Here is a 25,656-nt window from a genome sequence, read left to right as displayed (position 1 = left end):
GCCAGAGAAACATAAAGCAGACTTAGAGGGTTTTTTTTTTTTAAAAAAAGTAGAACGAGAGAGAGAATGAGAGAGAGAAAGAGCACTTGGCTATCACACCGTCATCACTCCTGGGTCTCCATCCCCCATCCCCTGCTTCTCCTGTTAATTCCTCTTCTCCCCACTGCCCCTCCCCCCCCCATTTTATGTTTATGAGGATCTGAAAATAATCTAATTCTTTCCTATCTGGTTTGGCCCATCTTTACCAGCTGGTAAATAGGAAACGTTCGCCGTAGGAAGCCAACCCTCTGCAGAGTGTAAACAGATGGAATCAATATAAAGTGACAAGTTAGACGGTGCTATTGAGAATATGGAGCCAAAACTAAGAGAATAACAGTCTCGGTACTTATTTTGTTCCAATTCATTTGGTGCTGAATAGCACTTCATATATGCACAGCTGTGCCCCTTCCCTAGTTTGGGTTTGTGTACGTGCATTTTTTAAAAAATAATAATAATATCATCCTTTTAGCCTTCATGGGGACAATTCCAAAGAAAAACTTTAATTAAAGATTTTGTAGAAAATAGCCCAGACATATAACATAAGGGATGAGACACAGGTATATTTGTTTAGGAACGTTTATCTGTCTTTTTCACTAATTTAAATTTTTTTTAAAGCCTCAAACCCTTTACATGGATTTGGAAAGCACTTTTAGGTTGGAGAATACGCCACACAGCCTGTTCGCATAGTAGGAGCTGCCCCGTTCTTTGTGCCAGTGCTCCCTGTGCACAGTGAGGAATTGTACTGTAAGCACTGCATGTTCCTGGGTTCACAGCAAAGGGAAATGGAAGAGCCTTGGGGTGGGGAAAGGCTCCATGTATGTTTTGGAGCAGCCGCCTGCTATTTTAGGAAACGCTCCCTGGGCACAGTGAAAAATCCCATTAGGAAACCCTTTGGATTAGGCTAAGAGCATTTTAGGTTAAAGTTCAGTTGCCCAACTCCTTGCACATAGAATTTTATTTATTTATTTAATGTTTTTTTGAATCACCCCTCCACTCCAAGACTGCCAGGGGCAATTTACAACAAGGCCAATAAAAGATACAACACTTTCCAAAAAGCTATAAAGAAACCAAATGAAATACCTACATTACAATAAAACAGGAGAGCCCTCTAAAATCAAGGAACAGCATGAATCATTGAAGGTTTGATGCAACTGTATAGTTTTTACTAGCCACATAAAGGCCAATAACATAGGGGCCAACCTAGCTTAAGTGAGGAACTCCATTGGATGCACAAAACATTCTTTAACTCATAAGAAAAGAATTGGACACCACTGGCAGAAATGGATCTCCTTGGAGCACTAGGTTCTGCTTTGCCATATAATGCCCTTTTGATGTACTACCATTACCTGTAGAACAATAATCACTCAAAATTTGGAACCTACCTAGGGATATATAGGTGCTCCTATTGGATCATCACTGGTGACTTGACGGTATCGTTTGCACACTCTCATGCATGAACCTCTTTCCCTCCCTCTACTTTCCCCTAATGGGCGCTCATGAAGATATGGGAGTGTGACATGGCTTCCAGAAAGGTTTCATTTATCTCTGTAACAGACACATATCCACCTCTAACACTTCATTTCGTGACAGTGCAGATCCTTGCCTTCCAAGCAACCGATCCCTGAACGTATCTGTGAAATGTTGGATGGCATGCCACATTTAACAAAGGATTTTACTTGCAAACATAAGGAGATGGAAATGGAAATTGTGTGTAAAGATAAGCGTAGAGCTACCTCACAGGCATTTTTTTGACAGGCTCGTCTCAGTATGTTGCTATATGCTGAGGAAGGAAGAAATAAGGCAGGGCTGGGCAGGAGGTAGATCTCCAGATGGACTTCAATGACCAGAGGTGCTTGACATCAGGGCCAATGGTCAGGAATGCTGGGAGTTGAAGTCCAAACATCTGGAGCTTCTTTCTGCCCACCCTTGAAATAAGGGAATGCAAATGTCGCAGGTTTTATCTTTGGAACAATTTGGAAAGAACTCTAACATCCCTCTTCCCCTGTTCCAGAGAAAAAGCTTTTCACTCTCCTGTATGCAGAATGCAAATAATTAGTACATCTAATATCACAACTATTTAGTACATTCCACCTAAACTCTTATTTAAGATAGGCTTACAATCCCTTCCCCTATCTTAACACGTTTTGTTAAGCCTAGGAACTTTTTGTTTTCAATCAATCTGTAGGTTTCAGTAGCTGAACAAAGGTATTGTATACGTACTGCTCATTTGTTCAGTAGAAATGAATAGTAGTTGAAACTCATTTCTACTTCTGGAAAGAGAATTTTGACTTTCCCAAGTATGATGTATGGGGAAGATTACTTTCACAGCATTTGGTAAATGAAAAGTGTGCTTTTCTCATGCTCAAGAGAGAAATCTGAAAGACTGGGGTGTGTTTTGGTGGGCTGTGCTTTTATGAAGCGTGTTGTGAAAGAGAGGAAAAAGTTGATATCAGCACACTTGTTTAATACCTTAAACTCAGCTTTTATTATCAACCACTTGCTTATTTTATCATGCACCTTTTGAAAACACTCTATAGATTTCCAAAAAGATGAAACGCTTTATCAAGACCTGTAGACTTTTTGATTACAATCAAAATGGACAGATTCAGCGGCATGAGCTGAGAAGGATCCTTGAGGTCAACTGCTTCAGGATGACGGACTGTGAGTATGATAAGTAAGTAAAGAACAAGTTAAGGATGCTTGTAAAGCCATTGTGGAGTGACACGCTTTGCATTCATGTTATGTCTATGATACTCAACAATTTTCCTTGCCACAGCTGCTTGCATTTAGGATCATCAATCTAAGATTTAACAGTGACGCAATTTGCATGTGTTGTTGAATTAATTAACCCACGATTTGTCACACATGAGCAGGAGTGAGTGGGCTGCCTCCAGAACACTCCTAACTTTCACTTTAATTTTACAACCCATGATCTCCCCGATCATAGGCTGCTCTTGTGATATGTGAACCCGGAGCGCTGGGTGGTTTAGGGGCTAAATGAACCTCTTGCAGGCAGCAGTGTCCTCTGGAGAGCCTCTCCTGGACATCAGGAAAAACTTCCTGACTGTTAGAGCAGTACGACAATGGAATCAGTTACCTAGGGAGGTTGTGGGCTCTCCCACACTAGAGGCCTTCAAGAGGCAGCTGGACAACCATCTGTCAGGGATGGTTTAGGGTGGATTCCTGCATTGAGCAGGGGGTTGGACTCGATGGCCTTATAGGCCCCTTCCAACTCTACTGTTCTATGATTCTGTGATCCTGCAGGTTTTAGTAACTGAACAGGTTCATAATGAGACAGATAGTCCCTTAGATAGTCAGGGCCTAAGCCATTTAGAGATTAAAAAGGGTTACCATATGAAAAGGAGGACAGTTCTCCTGTATCTTTAACAGTGGTATTGAAAAGGAAATTTCAGCAAGTGTCATTTGTAGATATGGGGAACTTGGGGGAATTTCCTCTTCATCACAACAGTTAAAGCTGCAGGTGCCCTGCCCTCTTTTAAATCTGGTCACTCTAGTATAGCTCCTGCAGCTTTAACTGTTGTGATGAAGAGGAAATTTCCCAAGATTCCCCATATCTACAAATGACACCTGCTGAAATTTCATTTTCATTACCACTGTTAAAGATACAGGAGCCATGTTCTCCTTTTCATATGGTCACCCTAGATTAAAACTAATCTTTGAATTGAGCCCTGAAAACAGTTCACAACCTGGGCAGATCTTTCAATATTACTATAATATGATCTCAATATCATACAATGGTTAGCAGTCTAGTTGCCAATTTTACATCAATTGAAGCTTCCAGACACCCTTCAAGGGTAGCCCTATGTAGAGTGTGTTGCAGTAGTCTAAGCATGATATAACTAGGTCATGGATAACTGTTGCTAAATAAGACTACTTCGGGAAAGATCACACTTGATGCACTAAACCAGTGGTTCCCAAAAAAATTCAGGTAACTGCCCCCTTGGTTCTACAAACTCATGCCCAGTGCCCCCTGCACGCGGCGCCTTTAAATGGGAAGCACCCGCCGCAGGCTTGCCGAGGGAGGGAGGGAAAAGAGTGAACACCTCTGTTTTGCATCATTAGTGTTTTGGTGCTTTTGAAAAATTTCAATTTACCGTTAAAAGGACTCTTTTTAAATGGTATTAATACATGTGTGGATTCTTCCCCTATATGGCTTGGGACCAAACTACCTTCTCTCATAAAAATGTCCCGGGGTTTTAAGACCTTCTGGAGAGGCGCTTCTCGGAAAAGACCAGCTCGAGCGCCCACCTGCCGCTCCTTTGCCTCTTAGCACCCCGCTGCCACCCCCTTGCTTCTTAATGCCTCCCTATGCAATCCCGCCCACCCCAAGGGGGCAGTACTGCCCACTTTGGGAACCACTGCACTAAACCTTTACAGGCAACTGAAGAGTTAACCCCCATCCATTAGAAATCTTATTCATACATCTCTTGTGGCTTCTGCTATTTCAGCAGTTGTTGCTTACATACCTTCAGGCATATTCTCTGAGCTAGAATGGCTGGACTTTTGCTGCTTCTCTTTAAATTAGGGTGACCATATGAAAAGGAGGACAGGGCTCCTGTATCTTTAACAGTTGCATAGAAAAGGGCATTTCAGCAGGTGTCATTTGTATGCATGCAGCTTTAACTGTTGTGATGAAGAGGGAATTTCACCAGATGCTGCATGCATACAGATGACACCTGCTGAAATGCCCTTTAAAATTCCCTGTTAAAGATACAGGAGCCTTGTCCTCCTTTCCATATGGTCACCCTATTTAAATGTCCTTTTTAGTGAGTTAAAGCTGGGTTTTTTCTTTCACTGCTTTGGCACTGTGGTATACATACTGTCTCGCCTAAGTAGATATGTGAGCTTAGAGATGGTTAGATTGGTTGTATGTGAAATTGGCTTGCTTTTACTTAGCAGCACTCTGATTGGCACTCACGGATAAGTAGGGAAGTTTGAATGCTATCGTGGTGTTATTGGAGGTGTAGCCTCTGCATAATTGGTGAAGGAGGGTGTTTTACACTGAGGACCAGTCAGGAACAGGTTTGGGATCTGTTGGATGTGTGGATAGTTAAACAGCTCAAGGGTGTCCTCAGTTTGCATGATGAGCAAACCAAGGGCACCCTTTCCATAGGCATGAAAAAATGAGTGAACAAGGCTACACGTGAAGCAAAATGAAGTGGTAGAGTCCTGAAATGGCAGGGGGAGGATGGCCTTTTAAACTCTCCTATGTGGGCAGGGCTGGTGCCAGACTATTTTGCGCCCTAGGCAGGTGAGCTGCTTTCACTTACCCACCCCCAGCGTCACCACCCCATCCCCACCTCAGCGTACCTGGGCGTGGGGTGCCATCTCACCTGCCCAGCCGAAGCGAAGCCAGGACGCTGGGGAGAGGGGCCGGCCAGACGGCCGGCTTCAAAAAGGCATACCCGGAAGCCGCTCTCCCAGAGCGGCTTCTGGCTGGGTGCGCCGTTCCGAAGCCGCCCACCCACTCCCCCACCTCAGTGTCCTGGCTTCAAAGCCAGCACCCAGCCGGAAGCCGCTCCTGGCTTTGAAGCCATGACACTGGGGTGGTGGGGCAGGCGGGCGGCTTTGGAATGGCGTGCCCAGAACCCGCCCTCTCAGAGCTGCTGTGGGAGAGCGGCTTCCGGGCGTGACGTTCGGCACCCCCTCTTACCTTGGCGCTCTAGGCCGCTGCCTGAGCTGCCTCTGTGGCAGCGCTGGCCCTGTATGTGGGGTGGGGGGAAAACCTTCTCTGTAAATAGAAAAATAGAGGCAAAGAGGTGGTTATTAATCTTCCTCCTCGTGTGCTACTTTTCTGTCTGGAACAAGAGGGTTCTTCTTCTTTTTTTCACATGCAGAACATTAAGAAAATATCCCCTGCATACAGCATGAAGTAGTTGAGTTTATTTTATCACCTTACGGTATAACTGCACATTACGTTATGTATTGTGTAGCGGAGGCTGATAGTTTTCTTTACTTAGTGTAATTGCATGCAGATCCAATTTGGATGAGGACCAGTGTACACTGGGAGAGGATCAAACCTCCCATCACTGAAATACCACACATTGGGGTGGGGGTTAAAAAAAGAAGAAAAGTTTTCATTGGAGTCGATGGAGGTTTGTTATTTAGAACAAAACAAAAAAAGGGAAGAGAGTAGAATTGGGAGAAGGGGGAAGGGTTAGAGGGAAGTTTAATGCCCACCTCATTTCTGTTGTAGAGGTGGACCCAACATCAAGCCTGGATTGAGTGTGGGTGGATTTCTGGTAGGAGCCAGGCTCTTGTCTCTATGTTTCTAGAATGAAAGATAAATGTATATGCTGGTTGTGCTTTCAGTAAGCGGTTCTATCTGAGGAGGATGTATTCTCCTGGAGTTTGGAATGACTTCCATTTGGGAGGTCCATGGTGCTTTAATAAGCTGCAGTTGCAGAAACATTGAGTTGGACAGAAGCCTACAGGAAAAAATGAAAGAAATTAGGACAGACTATTTATTTGTTTTGCTTTTCTCTAAATATTTTATATCTCTCATTACCAGCAACCTCAAAACCAATTTTAGTCCATCTTTACTAGCTGGCGTCGCTGTTTGGTGTTCCTCTTTGTGTGTGTGTGCTCAGGATGTTCTCCAGAATTAGATCACAAAAGAAAAAAAACCCTTTATATAATTTGGTGCATGCAATTACAGAACAGAAGTAGTGCTTTTCTAAAGCAGGGCAATGAAAAACAACAAAATGTGGCTTTATTTGACAATAAATCTTGTACTTGGCATTGAAGACTGGAATGTGATAAATCTGTATGGATGTTATTACTTTGATGGTAGTGAGTAGCATCATAAAAAAGATCACAAATTTTTATTTGGAGCATTTAAGGCTGAATAAAAATGATGAAATTTATACTCCAGAGATTTGTAACTTTTATGTATGAGACAACAAACTGGATTCATCTTTAGTGGAATTAAATGTTAGTTCACTTAACATTGCTCTCATGGAACTTGCAAAAGGGCAGGGCGGGTGGGCGAGATGTTCTAGCTTCTTCTGTGCATTCTAGCCCTCCCTCTTCATGCCACAGCTTTGATTAAAGGGGCTCCGGACAATACCTTGTTTGTTTACGACGTTTGTATTCAGGCCTTTCCTGAAGGTACCAGCAATGTGGATTTACAGTAGGGAAGGAATTTTAAAAAATGTGTAGAGAGGATTGGGTCCATGTAGGATTATCATCCCCACCTAATACCGCCTTTGGATGGTATAGCACTTAGAATCATAAAATCACAGAATAGCAGAGTTGGAAGGGGCCTACAAGGCCATCGAGTCCAACCCCCTGCTCAATGCAGGAATCCCCCCTAAAGCATCCCTGACAGATGGTTGTCCAGCTGCCTCTTGAACGCCTCTAGTGTGGGAGAGCCCACAACCTCCCTAGGTAACTGGTTCCTTTGTCATACTGCTCTAACAGTCGGAAGTTTTTCCTGATGTCCAGCTGGAATCTGGCTTCCTTTAACTTGAGCCTGTTATTCTGTGTCCTGCACTCTGGGAGGATCGAGAAGAGATCCTGGCCCTCCTCTGTGTGACAACTTTTTAAGTCTTTGAAGAGTGCTATCATGTCTCCCCTCCATCTTCTCTTCTCCAGGCTAAACATGCCCAGTTCTTTCAGTCTCTCTAAATAAGGCTTTGTTTCCAGGCCCCTGATCATCCTGGTTGCACTCCTCTGAACACGCTCCAGCTTGTCTGCGTCCTTCTTGAATTGTGGAGCCCAGAACTGGACGCAATACTCAAGATGAGGCCTAACCAGGGCCGAATAGAGAGGAACCAGTACCTCACGTGATTTGGAAGCTATACTTCTATTAATGCAGCCCAAAATAGCATTTGCCTTTCTTGCAGCCATATCTCACTGTTGACTCATATTCAGCTTCTGATCTACAACAATTCCAAGATCCTTCTCATTTGTAGTATTGCTGAGCCAAGTATCCCCAGTTTGCCAGTTTGTAAGCTCCATCCGATGTGCGTTTTGTTGTACGCTCGTTACTGGGCACTCACGGAGTTTGCTCAGGTCCCTCACATGATGTCGTCTGCCTTCCTCCCCTTCTGACCTTCATTGCGTGACAAAAAAAACCCTCATTAAGTCCGAGGGGTCTTAAAACTTTAAAAACTCATTAAGTTTTTTAAACTCGGAATTGCTGCTCTCTTCTGCTGTGTGCAGGAGAAGCAGCGCCATTAGAACAGTGGACTCAATGGGCCTCGTGCTATTTGGGTACTTCCTCTTTTGAAAGAGGAAGTAACTGAGGAATGAAAACACGAAGGTAGGGAACATGTTAACCCCCAGTGTGATGGAGCATTAAAAGTGGAATGGGGCCACCCAAAACGAAAGGAGTGGTTTCTACATATTCTAGGAATTACTTTGGTACACCGGAGTATATAAATTTGTGAATTAAAAGAAATATATATATTTAAACTACCTGAGAAGAATGTGTGAGTTTACAGGCAGTTGAGCTGAGAACGAGAGAGCATGGTCTAAAGCAACCTGAAGTTAGGCAGACTGTAGCTCCCTTCCGTCATTGTAAAGGTTAAGGGGTCTTTGTGTGCTCACTGGGGAGTGGGGCCACGTGGCTTTCCCCCCAACCCTGATGTTGTGTGGGGTGCCTCTGGCGCCGACCTTGATGTCCATGTGTTGAGTATGGATGTCTTCAGGGAAATTTATTTATTTATTTATTGCATTTCTATACCGCCCAATAGCCGGAGCTCTCTGGGCAGTTCACAAAAATTAAAACCATTCAAAGTATAAAACAGTATAAAAACATGATATAAAATACAATATAAAAGCACAACCAGGATAAAATCAGCAGCAGTGCAGAAATACAAATTTAAAATAGCAAAGTTAAAAGGCTTTCCTTTCTACCAGGACACTTGGTGCTTAACATAGGTATATTCTATTTGGTTTTTATATTTGTTGTCTATGTTGGCTTGGCAAATAGGCTGCTGGATGTGTTTTAGTTTGGGGTAATCAGTTTCATCTACAACTTAGTGCTGTGTTGTTCCACCCCCTGTTGAGTCTCTCAAACGTTCTTACTCTTATGAACCTCTGCATGTGTATTCTTCCCTGGGAGCTGGAACCTCTCAACCTCTCCATGTAGGCTTTTCCCCTGCAAACATGCACAGCTAACATGTGGACGTGAGGCAGGGGATGCCATTCGATGTCAGGGGCTTATGTTTAGGCACAAAGTCTGTGGCTGAGACGTGGAATGTGTGTGGTAAACTGATAACAACCTGCCCTTCCCGCAAAGATGGAAAATGGAAGGGAGGAGAAGAAAGGGAATTGATATACTCAAGCCCCTGATAGCTTCTTGTAAGTTTCCTGGAGGGTTGTTATGAAGTTAAAAACACTCCCTCTGTTTCAGACAGAGAGGAAAGAAAAAGACCACCTTCTCCCTTCTCCATCCTCTAGAACCTCTCTGTGTGACCATTAAATGCTCAGGTTTGAGGCTTGCAGCCCTCTAGCCCAGGAGAGAATGGTCTTGGGGGTGTAGACTGGTGTGTGTGTGTGGGGGTAGTAAAAGTGCCTTTTATTCAGCACTCCTGAAACTCCTTCCATCCCAAGAAGTCTGGCCAGCAGTACAAGGCTCTTGTTCCAAGCTGGCTGGAGCCCTGAGCATGAACCCTCCTCTTAAGTCCTGGGATACACTGCAACATTTTGTTGCAGGTTCCAATCATAGCTAACTGGGACCTCCATGTTCAGAGAGATGATATACCTTGGCATATCAGGAGCAGCCCAAAGGTTACATGGAAGACATGTGTTAACAGGCTTTCAATTTAGTTTTAATGGAACCTGCCTCAGGAACCTGAGTGTCAGAATGGGGTGTTGGTGCTGTTTAAGCCTTTCTTTTCTGGCTGCTTCCCCCCCCCCCTTTTAAAATTGCACACACACACCCTGCTGTCCTTCCACCTAAGGAGAAAAGGGGCGGATCCACACGTCGTTCCGAAATCGCTTGCTTGTGTCTGGAGTGCGCCCCAAAGCTCATCGGGACACACAGGCGTACTTTCAAAGCGCCTTTTCCCGGCTTTGGGGCGCTGTTATTTAGTCCGTCTTAGGTCAGTTTAAGGCGTCCCTTCTTCCAAGGTGTGAAACAATTAGTCGCTCTTTCCTCCCCGCCCCGCCCCCCAGACTTACTTTGTTTGTGGCCTTTTGACTTCCTCTCCTCTTCCGATAACATTTCCTGTCCGAACAACACCATCCATCTTTAATCATCAACTTTTCCGCGAGCGAGGACAGGTGAGGTCGGTTCCATTTACCTCAGTCGTTTCCGCTTTTGGCTTTCTCATTTCTAATTTTTTTTTATTTGTTCTGATCTATGCGCATCAATGCATATTCGTTTAAAAGGCTCTTTACAGAGCGCCGGCTAGTATAGGCAAAGCCCCAAATCCGGCGCGAAAAGCAGCCTCCATTTTTCCGCTTCACCTTTCCAGCCGGGGATGGGGGATGGGGCAGGTATTACAACTGGGAATTACAACTGGGAATGGCGAAAGAGAGAAGGCTGAGGAGAATGGATACCTGCCCCATCCCCCATTCCTGGCTGGAAAGGTGAAGCGGAAAAATGGCGGCTGCTTTTCGCGCCAGAATTGAGCTTTGCCTATAGAGTTCAAACCCCACTTGCCTGCGCTCTGCGGCTGTACACTCTTTCCTCTTTCGCCATTCCCAGTTGTAATTCTTTTTTTCAGTGTTCTGACCTATGCGCATAGGTGCATATACGTTTAATATTCTCCTTACAGAGCGCAGCGGAGTGCGTGTATAGTGTATAGCCGCAGAGCGCTGGAAAGTGTGCCTTGAACTCTATAGGCAAAGCTCAATTCTGGCGCGAAAAGCAGCCTCCATTTTTCCCCTTCACCTTTCCAGCCAGGCAGGGGGAGGGGGCAGGTATCCATTCTCCTCAGCCTTCCCTCTTTCGCCATTTCCAGTTGTAATTCTTTTTGTCAATGGTTATGAACTATGCGCATACGTGCATAGTCGTTTAATAGGCGCTTTACAGAGCGCAGCGTTGTCTCTGTATAGTGTATAGGCGCAGAGCGCAGGCTAGTGTGCTTTGAACTCTAGGCAACCCTCAATTCTGGCGCGAAAAGCAGCCATTTTCCCCCTTCACCTTTCCAGCCAGGCAGGAGGGATGGGGCAGGTATCCATTCTCCTCAGCCTTCTCTCTTTCGCCATTCCCAGTTGTAATTCCCAGTTGTAATACCTGCCCCATCCCCCATCCCCGGCTGGAAAGGTGAAGCGGAAAAATGGAGGGTGCTTTTCGCGCCGGATTTGGGGCTTTGCCTATACTAGCCGGCGCTCTGTAAAGAGCCTTTTAAACGAATATGCATTGATGCGCATAGATCAGAACAAATAAAAAAAAAATTAGAAATGAGAAAGCCAAAAGCGGAAACGACTGAGGTAAATGGAACCGACCTCACCTGTCCTCGCTCGCAGAAAAGTTGATGATTAAAGATGGGTCTATTACGGTTTGGGGGTTGCCCTTCGTGTTTTTCCATGGCCTCAAAGAATTTTGCCTTTATATTTTTGAATTTTGTGCGGGCTTGGATGGCACTTCATGGGTATCCCTCGCCGGTCAGAGTTTGGGCTGCTTTTTTAAAAATATGAATCATTTTTAAATTAGAGCTGCGCATTAGGCGCTCTGCATGGCCTGATTTTTGCAGTTCCTCCAGCAGCAACTCTATTTCATGGAATTGCCAAAAAGCAACTCTCCTGGGGGCCATTTTCTACTATACATGAGGTATAGTACAGGAAGTGCTTTGCTTCCTGAATTACGCCCCCTACAAACCCGGTGAAGTAATTGCAGATAATCGGACATGCGCAGGAATAATAATGTAAAACGAAACTACAGCTGCCAAAACCATGATTTTATTCAATATGAAAGAACGTTACACAAAACATAAAGTCGCGGAGAGAGAATACAGCAACAACATTGCAATTATAGTTCAGTTTAATTTTACCGACGCAACTCCCTCTGGCACCACAAGTATGTGCAAATTGCATCCCTAACCTCTGTTCCCTCAGCTAGACGCTCGTTTGCATCATTAACATAGGGTTGTCCTAGGGTCGCCAGTGTAATACGGTCTAGAGGTCCGTCTCTGTTAATGATTGCGTAATCTCTGGCTTCACAGATGTTGTGCATAATTACGCAAGCGGTAATAACTGAGGGAACATTTTCCTCCGCAACTTCCAACTGAGAACTGAGGCACCTCCATCTGCTCTTCAGCCTCCCAAAGGCACGTTCGACCACGTTCCGGGCACGGCTGAGGCAGTAGTTGAAGTGAGCTTGCGGTGGCTCAAGATTACCACCGTAGGGCTTCATAAGCCATTTCTGCAACGGATAAGCCCCATCAGCAACAATGAAAGGCGGCACTTCGACGTCCCCAATTCTCCAGACCTCATTTGAGGGGCAAAAAAGTCCTGCATCCATTGCCTCAAAGAGGGATGAATTTCTGAATACATGGGCATCGTGGTTCCTTCCACTCCACCCCATGTCAATATGGGTGAAGCGGCCAGTGTGGTCCGTAGTCCCCTGCAGAATCATGGAATAATAGTTTTTGTGATTGATGAAATCGTTGCCTTGTCTTATGGGACAAACTATTTCAATATGGCATCTATCGGTGGCTCCGCAGGCTCCCCGAAATCCCAACGCTGCAAAGCCGTCCATTACCTGTATTTAAAAATGATAGTCAATTTTTAAACCACCAGTAATGTTAACATAGATAATGTTATTAAACGAATATGCACTTATGCGCATGGGTCATAACACTTGAAAAAAAGAATTACAACTGGGAATGGCGAGGAGAATGGATACCTGGCTGTAAAGGTGAAGCGGAAAAATGGCGGCTGCTTTTCGCGCCAGAATTGAGCCTTGCCTATAGAGTTCAAAGCACACTTGCCAGCGCTCTGCGGCTAAACACTATACATGCACTCCGCTGCGCTCTGTAAGGAGACTATTAAATGTATATGCACTTATGCGCATAGATGAGAACAATTGAAAAAAAAATTACAAAATGGGAATGCCGAAACACTGAGCAAAATTGAACGTCATTTTCACTTGTGCATCCAATTTTACTTAGGAGAAATAAAAAATACCTTTCGATGATCGCCAAGATAGACTGTGCGACGAAGGAGAACTAGCTCCATTGCCAAGCACACTTCAACAAAGACCTCGCCAACTGTTGAGCGGCCAACCCCAAACTGCTCTGCTGCATTTTTATAGAACCCCGGGTTAGCCAGCTTCCAAATAGCAATTGCCACACGCTTAGCCACTGAAAGCGGCTGCCTCCTGGCCGTCTGGTTCCTCTGGAGTGCAGGAGTCAGCTCAGCAACGATTTCAAACTGAAGCTCTCGATCCACCTTTCGTCGTTCCATACTTTCAGAACTAAATTCTCCCACCAATCCTTGCTACTGGGACGGACCCAGTAGCGTCTGAAAAAAGCAGGGAGACGAATGAACTCTGTGCCTAACACAACAAAGTTCCTCTCCTGCTCCAGCTGCTGCAGGAACAGCATCCTCCGTCTCTGGTGCATGTTCATGATTTTAAGGAGTTGCGAGCGGCGACGGTGGTAATCATCCTCGAGCACAGACAGTGCTCGAAGAGCACATAGGAGTAAATTGATGGAAACAGCCATGATGCTGACTAACTCCATTTGGCTAGCCATCTTCTCCACAAAGATCACAACGAATGACCAAACAGGGAATTCTGGGTTTGGAGGAATTATTTTAAAAAGATAATTAGTCAAGAGAGAACGTCACAAGCATCCCCCAAAGCCAGCCCCTAAGAAACGCCCATTTGGGACGGAAGGGACAGAAGTGTGAACCGCACAGACGAAACGAAACGAAAGAAAAGCCGCATCAAGCAATAAGAAAGAGCCGCTTCATTTAGGAACGTTCTTTAAAAAGGCGAACTTAAGCGATTTCGGAACGACGTGTGGATCCGCCCAAGGTTAAGGGTATCCGTATCATCCCCCCCACAGATGGAAAAGGAAACAAATACAATTCTGAGCAAAAAGATGATGCTGAAAAACTTAAACAGCCTCTGCTCCTCCTTCAGTTAAACTGCCAGCATCTGTGGCTACTTTAAAAAGAAATCAGGAGGCTATTAAATAATAATATACTTCTCCCATTTAATATCTCGTTTAGCCCCCAGGGATTGGGGATAAGCAAGAGGAGAGGGTTGTTGCCTCTGGGAAGTTCATAGAAGTAGCACTTGAGGGCCTCTGGCTGACCACTGCAATAGAACGTGGGACTTGATTCAGTCTGATCCAGACAGGCTCTTAACATTGTCAGGGTTGCCGCCCATTCAGAATGTTTATGTCTTGGTTATGTTTGGCAATATATGTCCACAATAACTAGGGCATTTATTAAGAGCGAGTGACTGTCCTTGTTTTTGTGAGTTGTGTCTCATAAGAAAAAATACTCAGGCCAGTTAATATCACTTAGAGCATGTCTACACCAGGGGAGTGGATGGAGAGGGAGGATCTCACGATATGCTGATCACGAGATCCTCCCCCTCAGTCCAATCACTCGGTACGCGACGTCCCGGGAGGAAGGAGGATGTCATGGCCGCCATTTTTTTTAAGAACAGGACCTGGATTGCACCAGCGCAAAGGTAAGTGGTTTTTTTTAAAAAAAGCCCCTCCCCTGCTCCCCTCCCCACCCCAATAGTCACAGAGTGCTTGAAGAGCTCCGTGCCCTGTGTCTGGTTTCCGGCTCCTTGCATTTCCTTGCAAGGAGCTGGGATGAAACTGGGATGGCTGCCCACACGTCCACATGATCCTGAGACTGCGGGGAAAAACAAGGTAAAAGCCGTCCCAGTTATCCCAGGGAAATGGAGGGAACATCCCTCCCTGCCCCCAGGATCCCCTGTGCGTCATGTGGATGCACAGCGATGATCCCTGGGTGATCCCTGGGATAAGCCCTCGTCTAGACATGCTTTTAGGCTGATCTACCAGGGTTGCTGTGAAAATTGGGATGATTACCATGATGCTTTGCCCTAAGCTATTTGGAGATTGGGTGGGGAATACGAATTTAGATTGGGTGTTTGTTTTTAAGTAAAACAAGTATATTACACTGTAAGGTATCTTCAACTACCGAATGGTCAAGCAGGCTAAACAGCTAAACAAATAATCCCAGAGGGAAAACTTAATATATAAACTAAAGAGAAAATGTCACTCACGTCTTACTTTAATTCTTACATTATTTATAGAGGTGTAAATATTATTCTCCAGTATTTTACTTTAGATATATTAAATTTAGGTTTGTTTGATTTTATTTTTAGGCTGTGGAATCGATACTGTATTTGTCGAACCAACACACTGAATTATAAAGAGTTTTTGCAGTATCTTGGCATACATTTGGACAAAAAAAAGAAAAGAATGTCAGAAAGTCCAGATTCAGGTAGGTATTTGTAAGGAGATTGGATGGAAGAGCAGTAAATCATGTTTTCACCAAGATCAAATAAAATTTGGTTTCCCAAATTAATATATCGGGCAACATGGTATTTGAAAGAAGTGACAGCCAACATACTCTCTGTATTTTAAAAGTTCTGAAAAGAGGAGCTATCCTTTAAATAAGTGGAGTTCAAGTATTCTAACTTCATGACAGACATTGGTTTGTCTGTCAAGAAATCTGAATTGTTTACAACATATAGGAATTCCTTGATGTGTATTGTCAGGCTCAATTTTCTGTTTTCACAGCATTATGGACAGTCCTGCAGGGTCTAGCTTGCTATCACCCGCAAACTAAGGCCCAATTCTTACCATGGTAGTAAACCTATATCTGGCTTGTATCACTTCAGCTTACAGGTTGGGGCTCATCTGTTTGAATGTTTCTCCCTGACACTAGTGTCCTATGTGGAAAGATTTTTTTTTGTTTTAGGGAGCATTCAGTCATACAAGTCTCCTCTATATCTGCAGTCTGAAATGGTATAACCGAGAAGCAGGTTTACCAACTCAGTGACAGGCGGTAAATAAATAGGCCTAGTTCTTGGGTATGCGAAATAATAATAAAATAGAGTGACTCTGAACATATACACTACTGAGTGACCATGACCAACCTTACTTCCTTGGGGTTGTGGTGGTGGGAGTATGTTTCAATAGCAGCAGTAACAGTATTCATATAATCACTTTCAATAACGTGTTCTCTGAACAGCTCACAGAAATAAAGTAATAAAATATAACTCAATTAAAGCAGCATTTTCCCCTCGAGATAGGGGAAAAATCAGTTTAACAGCGTAAGTATACGTATAATAAAACATGAATCAGGCATTGGAAGCCCAGATATTAAAATTATAAATTATTTTAAAAGCCTGGGTAAATAAAAGGTTTTCACCCAGGGAAGAAATGACCATAAAGAAGGTGCCAGGCAAATCTCTCTGGAGAGGCTATTCCGTAGCTGGGGTGCCACCACCGAGAAGCCCCTTTTCCCTGGTACCTGCCTGACTTCATTTGAATGCCCACTCAGACTAGGGCTCTGAAGAAGATCTTAAGGAACAGTTTTTATTATTCCATATAGCAAATGGGAGGGACTGAAGCTGAGAGATCATAGTTTCTCCGAAGTCATCTTAGTGACTGAGGCGATATGTAAGGCTGCTTCAGCAGTTTCTCTGAAGAAACTATTTTATGTTTCCCTTGAGGAAGGGTCTCTTGTCTCAAAATGCAACGGGCCTGCATAAACCATCTAGTTCCTGTGCGCCTTTGAGATTTCCTCTTCATGTCATTTCCTGAGGTGACAGCTCACACTCTGAGCTGCCACTTTACCTTTTAGAGTCAAGAGGAGTATATTTCAGCTCCAACGCTTCTCTCTTTTTTTTAAGAAATTAAGTATTGGGCAGTCTCAGTTTTCAACACTGTAGTAGTAAAATTATTGTTACGGCACAAAATCTCCTGAGTGGAGAGTCAAGGAGAAGGAATAAAGTTGGAAGGATATAGCAGGGGCTGAGCTGAGTATGGCTGATGCTTTAAGGTAGCTTGCAGAAATGGGCCAGATCCTCAAGGAAACGAGTGCTTTCATTTAACTCCCGTTGAAGCAGTTGAGCACACAAAATACCTTGTGCAAAGTTCTCTAGAGGCTGTAGAATCAAATGCCATACTCCAATCTTGTCAGTCCGAAATAGAAAATCATGACTTAGGAAGAAAAAAGAATGTGTGTGTGCATGGCAGGGGGTTAGGGGAGCACCCTCATTTTACCTTCTGTTATTATTTAATCTTTCGCAAGTACTTATGTGAAACTTCCATGTAATTCACTAAAAATACTGTAAAAAAGCATTTCAGTTTCAAAAGATGAGATCTCAAACTACTTAACTGCTTATTCTTTGATTTGCAGGAGAGTATTAAATATTTGATTATTCTCAATGAAGATTTGAATGCTGATGACAGTAACAGCATTTATCCATGCTGATGCTGTATTAGTGAGATAAATGCAACATTGGTGTGTGGGTGGGTGGTGTGTGTGTGTTGCATCATAAAATGTCCTAAAGTTAAACTTTAGGCTTTACTGCTACAACCCAGGTAAACATAAGAATTGTTAAATGTAGTCAAGGTTTTGGTAAACTGGATTTTTTTAAAAAAAAATAGTTTGGGTGTTATTCTTCTGTTGGGCTTGTCAATGGTAAAATCAGTACGCCCTTCTGACCCTTGTAGTTGCTGGTAGCCTCGAGGCTTAGATTAGTATAAAGGTAACATAAACTAATTTCTCTAAATACTCATATACCTGGGAGAATTTCGTAAAAATATAAGAAGGAAAAAGACAGTTTCCAAAGTTTACGAAGTCTCTACTGCAGCTAAGCTGAACGTTTGTGACTTTTGATTTTCGTAACTCAACTTACATATTTGAGAAGGAGGAATATTTTCACATGAAAATAGAAAATGCTTCTTTACATTTAGTCTGGGTGCCACATCAGCTAAATGCACAGAGATACCGCTCAACGTGTTGCAAAAATGATTTTTACCGCCATCCAAAATAGCAAAGATAGACAAATCTTACTCAACTTTGGGCTGCAGAGGTTGTGTGGTCTAGGAATCTTATGTTCACATGTAGTGAACGTATCCTAAGATTCTGAATGACAGTGTCCCTTTATATACGTTTGGATGAGCAAGCTTCCCCAAAGGTGATGAGACAAGTTCAGGGATTGCATAGCTTCCACATAGCTAAAGCAATGGTATTCCCCGTAGTAACCTATGGCTGCGAGAGCTGGACCATAAGGAAAGCTGAGCGAAGGAAGATAGATGCTTTTGAACTGTGGTGTTGGAGGAAAATTCAGAGAGTGCCTTGGACTGCAAGAAGATCAAACCAGTCCATACTCCAGGAAATAAAGCCAGACTGCTCACTTGAGGGAATGGTATTAAAGGCAAAACTGAAGTCCTTTGGCCACATAATGAGAAGACAGGATACCCTGGAGAAGAGGCTGATGCTAGGGAAAGTGGAAGGCAAAAGGAAGAGGGGCCGACCAAGGGCAAGATGGAGGGATGATATTCTGGAGGTGACGGACTTGACCTTGGGGGAGCTAGGGGTGGCGACGGGCCGACAGAAAGCTCTGGCGTGGGCTGGTCCATGAAGTCACGAAGAGTCGGAAGCGACTGAACGAATACACAACAACTGTATCCCAAGGCTTTGGAAGTCCCCTGAGCTGTGCTCTTTCAGGGACTCTACAGCTTGAAAATTTGCCTCTGGATGCTTTCTCTCATTTCGGTTTGTGACCAGGAAGGACAAACAAAAAAACAAAAAAAAAACAAAGATGAAATTTTCAGGGGGCAGTTAAAAGCACACAAAGTAAAAAATACTTTTCATCAATAACAAAAGTGAAAACTGAAAATCAGTTCTGGCCCCTCCAGACTACCTAAGCTTGTGTTAGATCCAATAAAGTTGTATCTTCTTTCCCTTTCTCTTTTCATGCTAAATTGTTTAAAATGTATAAAAATGCACGGGGAACCTGCTGGAAAAGTGAAGAGCAAGAAGGAATATTTTATCAGCGAAAAGTTAACATCTAGGTTTATAACTGAACGGAAACCTTTTATAGGCTTTTTGCAGGGACTAGAAAAAAGTAACTTGTTTATCTGTGGATTCAATGAATGAGAAGAAAATGTTAAAATGAAAGAAAGAGAGATCCTTTTTAATTATCGAGTAAGAGAAAATATTGTTACATATTTTTTGCTGTGGAGGGAATTGGAAGTCCATATTAATTGTGCATGTTCTTTATGTTCGCTATGTTGTTGTTTGGTTTTATGTTCTGTAATGTTTATGTGTTTGTGTATTAGAAAATAATAAAACATTGAAATGAAAAAAAACCAGGCTAGGTAATGATCTTAAATTTACTGGTGTCTTTGGATTTGGCAACTGATATAAACTCCTTTTGATCAGGAGTTTAACTTCAGTGGTATACAAGAATGCATAAACCTTCAACAATGTTTTCATGTTACGGAATGCAAAATGATGGTTGAATGCTCAGCTTTGAAGCAGAGATGCTGCTAAAATTCAAAACTGGGGAGTCTGTGCTTTAAACCTTCCGGACTAATGATAACCTGATGCCAAATATTTCTGAAATATGGTCTCTAGTCATATTAGCTCGGCATCAGACCACCATTGGCCTTCCTCGCTACTGCAATCACCCCTTTCCCTTTTTTCACCGAAATGTACGTGGAGAATGGCAGCAATTCTGGAATGTGCTGTGGTTGGAGCCTTCAGTAGGCAGCATTGGTATTGTTGGCTCCAAGACCCTTGTGGAATGGACTGCTGCGGAGGTCTTCCTTAGGAAGCAGCACGGAGGTGTGGTTTAGGGCTTATGAGGTGGCAGCGTATGAAGATGTAAGGCACCAGTGGGCTCAGTACTGTGGCAGGAAACCTCTAGATAGATTCCTGCTGATAATGGCAAGATGTACAGTAGCTTGTCTATCCAGAAAGACCTGGTGATCTGGCCTGGCCATTGTGTTATCTTTTGCCTCAGGCTTGATTCTTGCGTGAGAGGCCTTAGCTAGACCTGCCGGTCTAGCGGGATGGAGGCGTGAAGATCTTGCAATATTTTTATCGCGAGGTCTCTCCCTCTGTTCACACGCGGTGCGTGACAACCTCAGAGGGAGAAGTGTTGCGCCCGCCATTTTGTTTGTTTTTTCTTAAAGGGGGACATGCACACGAGCTCTTGTGTGCAAAATGTTGTGTTTTTTTTTAAAAAAAAATCCCCTGCTCACCCCCCCCCCGATGGGCGCAGTGCTCCTTGCAAGTAACCGCAAAGAACCAGGACAAACCACGACACCCAGCCACACATTCTGCGGTCTCGGGCTCAGCCTGGGAACGTGGAAAAACCGGGCTCAATCCCGGGGCAAGGGAGGGATCATCCCTCCCTGATCCCGGGATCCCCTGTACGTCATGTGAATGCACAAGGACGATCCCAGGGATTGCCCCGGGATTTTGCCCTGTCTAGCTAAGGCCAGAGACTTCCACAGCCTTGTGTGTAATGTTATGTTAAATATGTGGCATGGAACTCTAAATGCATATGTTAGTACACACTTCAAGGGTTGGGCACAATCCCTCTCCTACCATTTTACAGCCCCGTGAGGTGCAAAATTGGAAACGATTCATGATTTTTAAATATGGGGCAATTTTGTGGGGAGAACGTATGAGAGCTTTTTGAAGGTTTATCTGAGTGGCCGCCACCATTTTAGATTTCCCAGAATGCTTTGATCCAAGCGCCGTTTTGGGAAGAAAATTCACCAGAAAAATGTGGGGGGGGGACCCCACTGGCAGCTGTCATTTTTTTTGTTTAAAATGCTCCTTAGAAAAGGGAATTCTGGGAAATCTAAAATAGTAGCTGTCAACAAGACAGGGTTTTGTAGATGAAATCCAGTAATTTTCATCCCATATGACAAAAAACCAAAATGTGAAAGAAGGGAGGCGTTTCGACCCCTCTTTTGATACCAGTGCAGAGAAGGCAAACATAATTGCAGTAGCAATTATGTTTGAATGGTTCTTTCCCTCACATCTGCAATATGGGAATAGTTATACCGGCTACCTTGCAGGGTTGTTGTATAAGTTACCTAGATAATGTATGCAGAGTGTTTACAATGTTCAAAAACAGTATATAAATGTTCAGTGCTGTTATTCATATTATTGTTTAAAAGGACGCTAATAGCAATTTTGCTAAACTATAGCTTTTCTTAACAGTGCAGAACCAAAATGAGTCACCAGAAAACAGAAGTGAAATAAAGCTACTCCCACCTACTACTCCTGGATATAATTTGACAAAAATCCATATGGATACCACTGCGAAGAATTTTAGGGAAAAGGTGAGCTCTTTGACAAATACAAGGAAGATTTATACATCACTACGTTTTTTGGTCACCAAGAAAAGGCAAATTGCTGCCATGTTTGAGTGCTGGGAAATTTCTTCATTGCGTTATTAACCACTCTCCTCTTGGTCATTGATGTGTGATTTGTTATTACTTTTTCCTTTATTTTTAAAACATTCATAGTGTCATGTCTAACCCTACTGCCCCTGTTTTAGGAGAAGGGGTTTCAGGTAATCAATCAGAATCAGATTCGGAACTAGAAGACGCAGCGCCGGACACCAGCCTTCCTGTACCAGTGGGGGAGGAAGCTCTCACGGGCGATTCCCCAGCTGGGAGTCAGCCCTCTCCAGAGCTTCTCTCCTCAAGGCCAAATCCTACACACTCAGTGGGAAGTGATGTTTTTTCCAGAGGTGAGCGTCCCAACAAACTAGCTGATGCTAGGGTCCGCCAGAAGCTCAAATGTATGGGGCAGAAGGAAGGTGTGAGAAAGTCAGTTCGATTACGCCAGAACCTGCCTCCGCACCAGATGTTCTGAAGTTGTCGGCGTTTAGGAAGGGGCTTCCTATTCTCCTTGAGTGGACAATTGTCTTGCTTAGTTTGCATAGTTTTGCCTAGGGGGAAGTTTCCAAAAAGGTTAGACTCTCTTCAGGTAGAAGAGATGTTTGTTGCTTAATTAAAGCAAGCCTCGTCATTTGCCTCCCATCGAAAGCAGGAGTTTTCTGAGAAACACGACACATAGGTTTACTGCTGGCCCTACCATTAGGTGGGAAACCATTAAATGGCAGCACATTTTCAACTCATCAACATTGTGTAATGTGCTCCCAACCAAGCCATCTGGCCACATCTTTAAATTTGTTTGGCCCACTTATTGTTTTGCCCCGATGTCTGTTTTGCCCCCATGTTAGGGAGGCTCTCAGAGCAGGCTGACTGAGTTGTGTGTGTTTTCTGCTCCCTTCTTAAGAACATAAAAAGAGCCATGCTGGATCAGACCAAAAGCTTATCTAGTCTAGCATTCTGCTCCCACAGTGACCAATCAGAGGCCTATAAAAAGCCTACATGCAGGGTTGGCCCCAGGATGAATAGCTTCCTGGGATGCCTTTGGTGCCCTGTGGTCAGCTTTTGCAGGGCCACCCTGATTTATGGGGTGCAGATGTGATATCCATCGAAAATAACATTGCTCAAAACCTTGATCTATCAGCCGCTGTGCTTCAGTTTGCACCAGCCAAAGTTCGGGGTGGGGGTGGGGGTGGGGAACCACATTCTGAGCAGTGACAGTGCACTATACGACACAGCAGAACTATCACAGGTTTTTACTTATAGTATGTTTTGTTTTGTAGCAATCCCTATCTTCCGGTAAGCATTCTTTATTTTGGAATACCCATCATTTTTATCTGTAAAAATAATAAAGAAAAATTATAAATAAAAAGCTGACCTCTTACAGCTTTATTTTATTATTATTTAGAGAAAGCTTATAGCGTTTGCAGTATTTCAGGTTCTAAGTGCTCGGTAATGTTGCCTCAGAGTAAACTGTTCCACTGATTTTTACCTTTAAATGACATCAAAGTTGAAATTCAAAAAGAAACATACTTTAAAGCTAATTGAAAGAAGACCATTTTTATTAATAGGGCTGTGCACTGCCTTGGGCCGAAGCCCCGAATCCGAGTTGAGGCAGCCTGACTTGGCCTGCCTCGGCCTGAATACGAGGCGGTACTGAGTCTGCCCGAGGGGAAGCGGATGGGTTCCAAAGGCCTTGGGGGTCTTGGGCCGATTTGGGGTAGGGGTGGGTTGCTTCCCCTGCCTGCCCACCTGGAAAGCCAGTGTGAGGCCAACATCTCCCTTCCTCCCATAGATTCTATGTGAGGCATGTAGCTGACTACCTATGGGCTCCAGCTTGTGTCCACATCTTGTATATAATGTCTAACTGACATTTACACATTTGTAGGCTCAGCCAGTGTGATCTCCCCGCCCCCTCTTCCACAATTTTAAGGGGTGAAGTTCATATGAATGAATTATATGCATTCAATACTATGTATGTAGGGCCTTGCTAGACCTGCCGGATAAGCCGGCAGGGAGGAGGGGCGACGGCGCGCTAGAGCTAGCGCGCGCCGTCGCCAGCTTCTAGACGTGAGACACGAAGGGGCAACGGGAAGCCCTGTGGCGTCGGCCATTTTTGTTTTTAGTTAAAGGGGCCATGTGCGCTGGAGAGCCGCCGGAGAAGGTAAGTGGGTTTTTTTTTAAAAAAAATAAAGCCCCCCCACTCCCCCTGCCCCTGATCCCCCCACAATTCCTGATGCCCCCCCTGCCAACTCACACGGCCGTCCTCCCCCCATGCCCTGCCCCCCGCTCTTCTCCTCCCACCCCCTTGCCATCCCCGATGCCCTGTCCCCCACTTTTCTCCTCCCGCCCCCTTGCCATCCCCGATGCCCTGTCCCCCGCTCTTCTCTTCTCGCCCCCTTGCCATCCCCGATGCCCTGTCCCCCGCTCTTCTCCTCCCTCCCCCCTGCCATCCCCGATGCCCTGTCCCCCGCTCTTCTCCTCCCGCCCCCTTGCCATCCCCGATGCCCTGTCTCCCGCTCTTCTCCTCCCGCCCCCTTGCCATCCCTGATGCCCGCTCTTCTCCCCCCCTCTCCTGCCGGGTCCGGCCTTGCCCCGCGGCCCCTATCTCCCCCCCCGGGGTTCCCCCCCGGCTCGATGGGCACAGCGCTCGTATGAAGCTGGGAGAAGCCAGTCCGTGGCTTCTCCCGGCTACTCGCGAGTAAGCAAGCAACCGGAAAAAGCCACGGACCCTGCTAGACGTCCTCCCCCCATGCCCGATGCCCTGTCCCCCGCTCTTCTCCTCTCGCCCCCTTGCCATCCCGATGCTCTGTCCCCTGTTCTTCTCCTCCCGCCCCCTTGCCATCCCCGATGCCCTATCCCCGCTCTTCTTCTCCCGCCCCCTTGCCATCCCGATGCCCTGTCTCCCGCTCTTCTCCTCCCGCCCCCTTGCCATCCCCGATACCCTGTCCCCCGCTCTTCTCCTCCCGCCCCCTTGCCATCCCCAATGCCCTGTCCCCCGCTCTTCTCCTCCTGCCCCCTTGCCATTCCCGATGCCCGCTCTTCTCCCCCCCTCTCTACTGCCGGGTCCGGCCTTGCCCCGCGGCCCCTATCTTCCCCCCCGGGATTCCCCCCCGGCCCGATGGGCACAGCGCTCGTATGAAGCTGGGAGAAGCCAGTCCGTGGCTTCTCCCGGCTACTCGCGAGTAAGCAAGCAGCCGGAAAAAGCCATGGACCCTGCTAGACATTCCGCAGGAAAAGCCGGGCCATAAGCGAATCCGCTTATGTAAGGCAGGTTTTAGCGCGGCCTGACCCCAGATTTCCCTGTGCGTCATCTGGATGCACAGGAGGGAAACCGGGCCTCACACCGCGCTAACGCTTCATCTAGCAACGGCCATAGATAACAGTTAAATGTCCTTTCTATTCTATTTCAGAGGTCTTCTTAGTTGTAGACTTTACGCGTTTATGAAATATATTTGAAAGGGGTTTAATACACATACAGTGAATACAAATGAAATGTTTAAGAGCCATGAAAGGGGACTGAACGCTCTCCACCCTGACAAAATATTAAAATGTGGCACATATATGTTCAAATGACTTTTCCCATATGTTTGAATGTTTGACATCACCCATAGTGTCTTGAGTAGCTTATACAATGTGCCATCTTAATCTCTGGATACTTCAACACTTTCCATTCCATTTTATTGTTCTAATGGCCTTCTTTAATAATCTGAATCATTGTCCTGATGAACCTAGCTGGAGGTTCTCTATATGATTTGCTTCATGGAAGTTGAACAAAATATGATGAGAGATTCTTCTTCTTCAGAAGCTCAACTGCCTTGTCCTTTGAGCCTGCATATTGGGGAAGACTGCAGTCTAGCGAAGATATCAATTCAGCATTTTCTGGTCAAAGCATACAGATCCACCTTTTTGAGCATATCTTAGCAGAGGGGAAATTCTGATAAAAACTTTTTTATGGTCTCAAAAAGCTTCATAAGCCTGATATCGTAGGAAGAAAACACTTTAATTTGTATTCTTTACAGCTGCGTTCAGCCTATGAAAACATTGTAAAAGCTTTCAGAGCATTTGATGTTGGTCGGAGTGGATTTGTTTCTTTGGAATATTTAAAATCAGTCCTTAACACCTTTGTATTTCCTATACGAAGTGACGTCTTTCAAGAGCTAATGAATATGTAAGTACTATGCTATTTTTCTTTCAACATATTCTACCAGTGCAACACTATGTCATATTTATTATTTTGGGGGAAGTTATATCCAAAATACATTGTCTT

The 25,656-nt window shown here is 44.7% G+C and overlaps 1 protein-coding gene across 1 annotated transcript in view; it reads left to right on the top strand.

The window, feature by feature from the left end:
• Positions 1-25,656, top strand: part of EFCAB6 (EF-hand calcium binding domain 6) — a 148,405-nt gene that overhangs the window by 10,152 nt on the left and 112,597 nt on the right. Inside the window, exons 5-8 of the mRNA XM_063134330.1 lie at positions 2,577-2,713; positions 15,332-15,450; positions 21,208-21,329; positions 25,409-25,557. Of these exons, the coding sequence (XP_062990400.1) occupies positions 2,577-2,713; positions 15,332-15,450; positions 21,208-21,329; positions 25,409-25,557 (527 nt within the window). The remainder of the gene's footprint in view (positions 1-2,576; positions 2,714-15,331; positions 15,451-21,207; positions 21,330-25,408; positions 25,558-25,656) is intronic.

Source organism: Elgaria multicarinata, chromosome 9 (assembly GCF_023053635.1).
Source record: "Elgaria multicarinata webbii isolate HBS135686 ecotype San Diego chromosome 9, rElgMul1.1.pri, whole genome shotgun sequence".
In the NCBI taxonomy this organism is placed as follows: domain Eukaryota; kingdom Metazoa; phylum Chordata; class Lepidosauria; order Squamata; family Anguidae; genus Elgaria; species Elgaria multicarinata.
The sequence above is the reverse complement of the archived record's forward strand: the minus strand, read 5'-3'. Positions and strand labels throughout refer to the sequence as shown.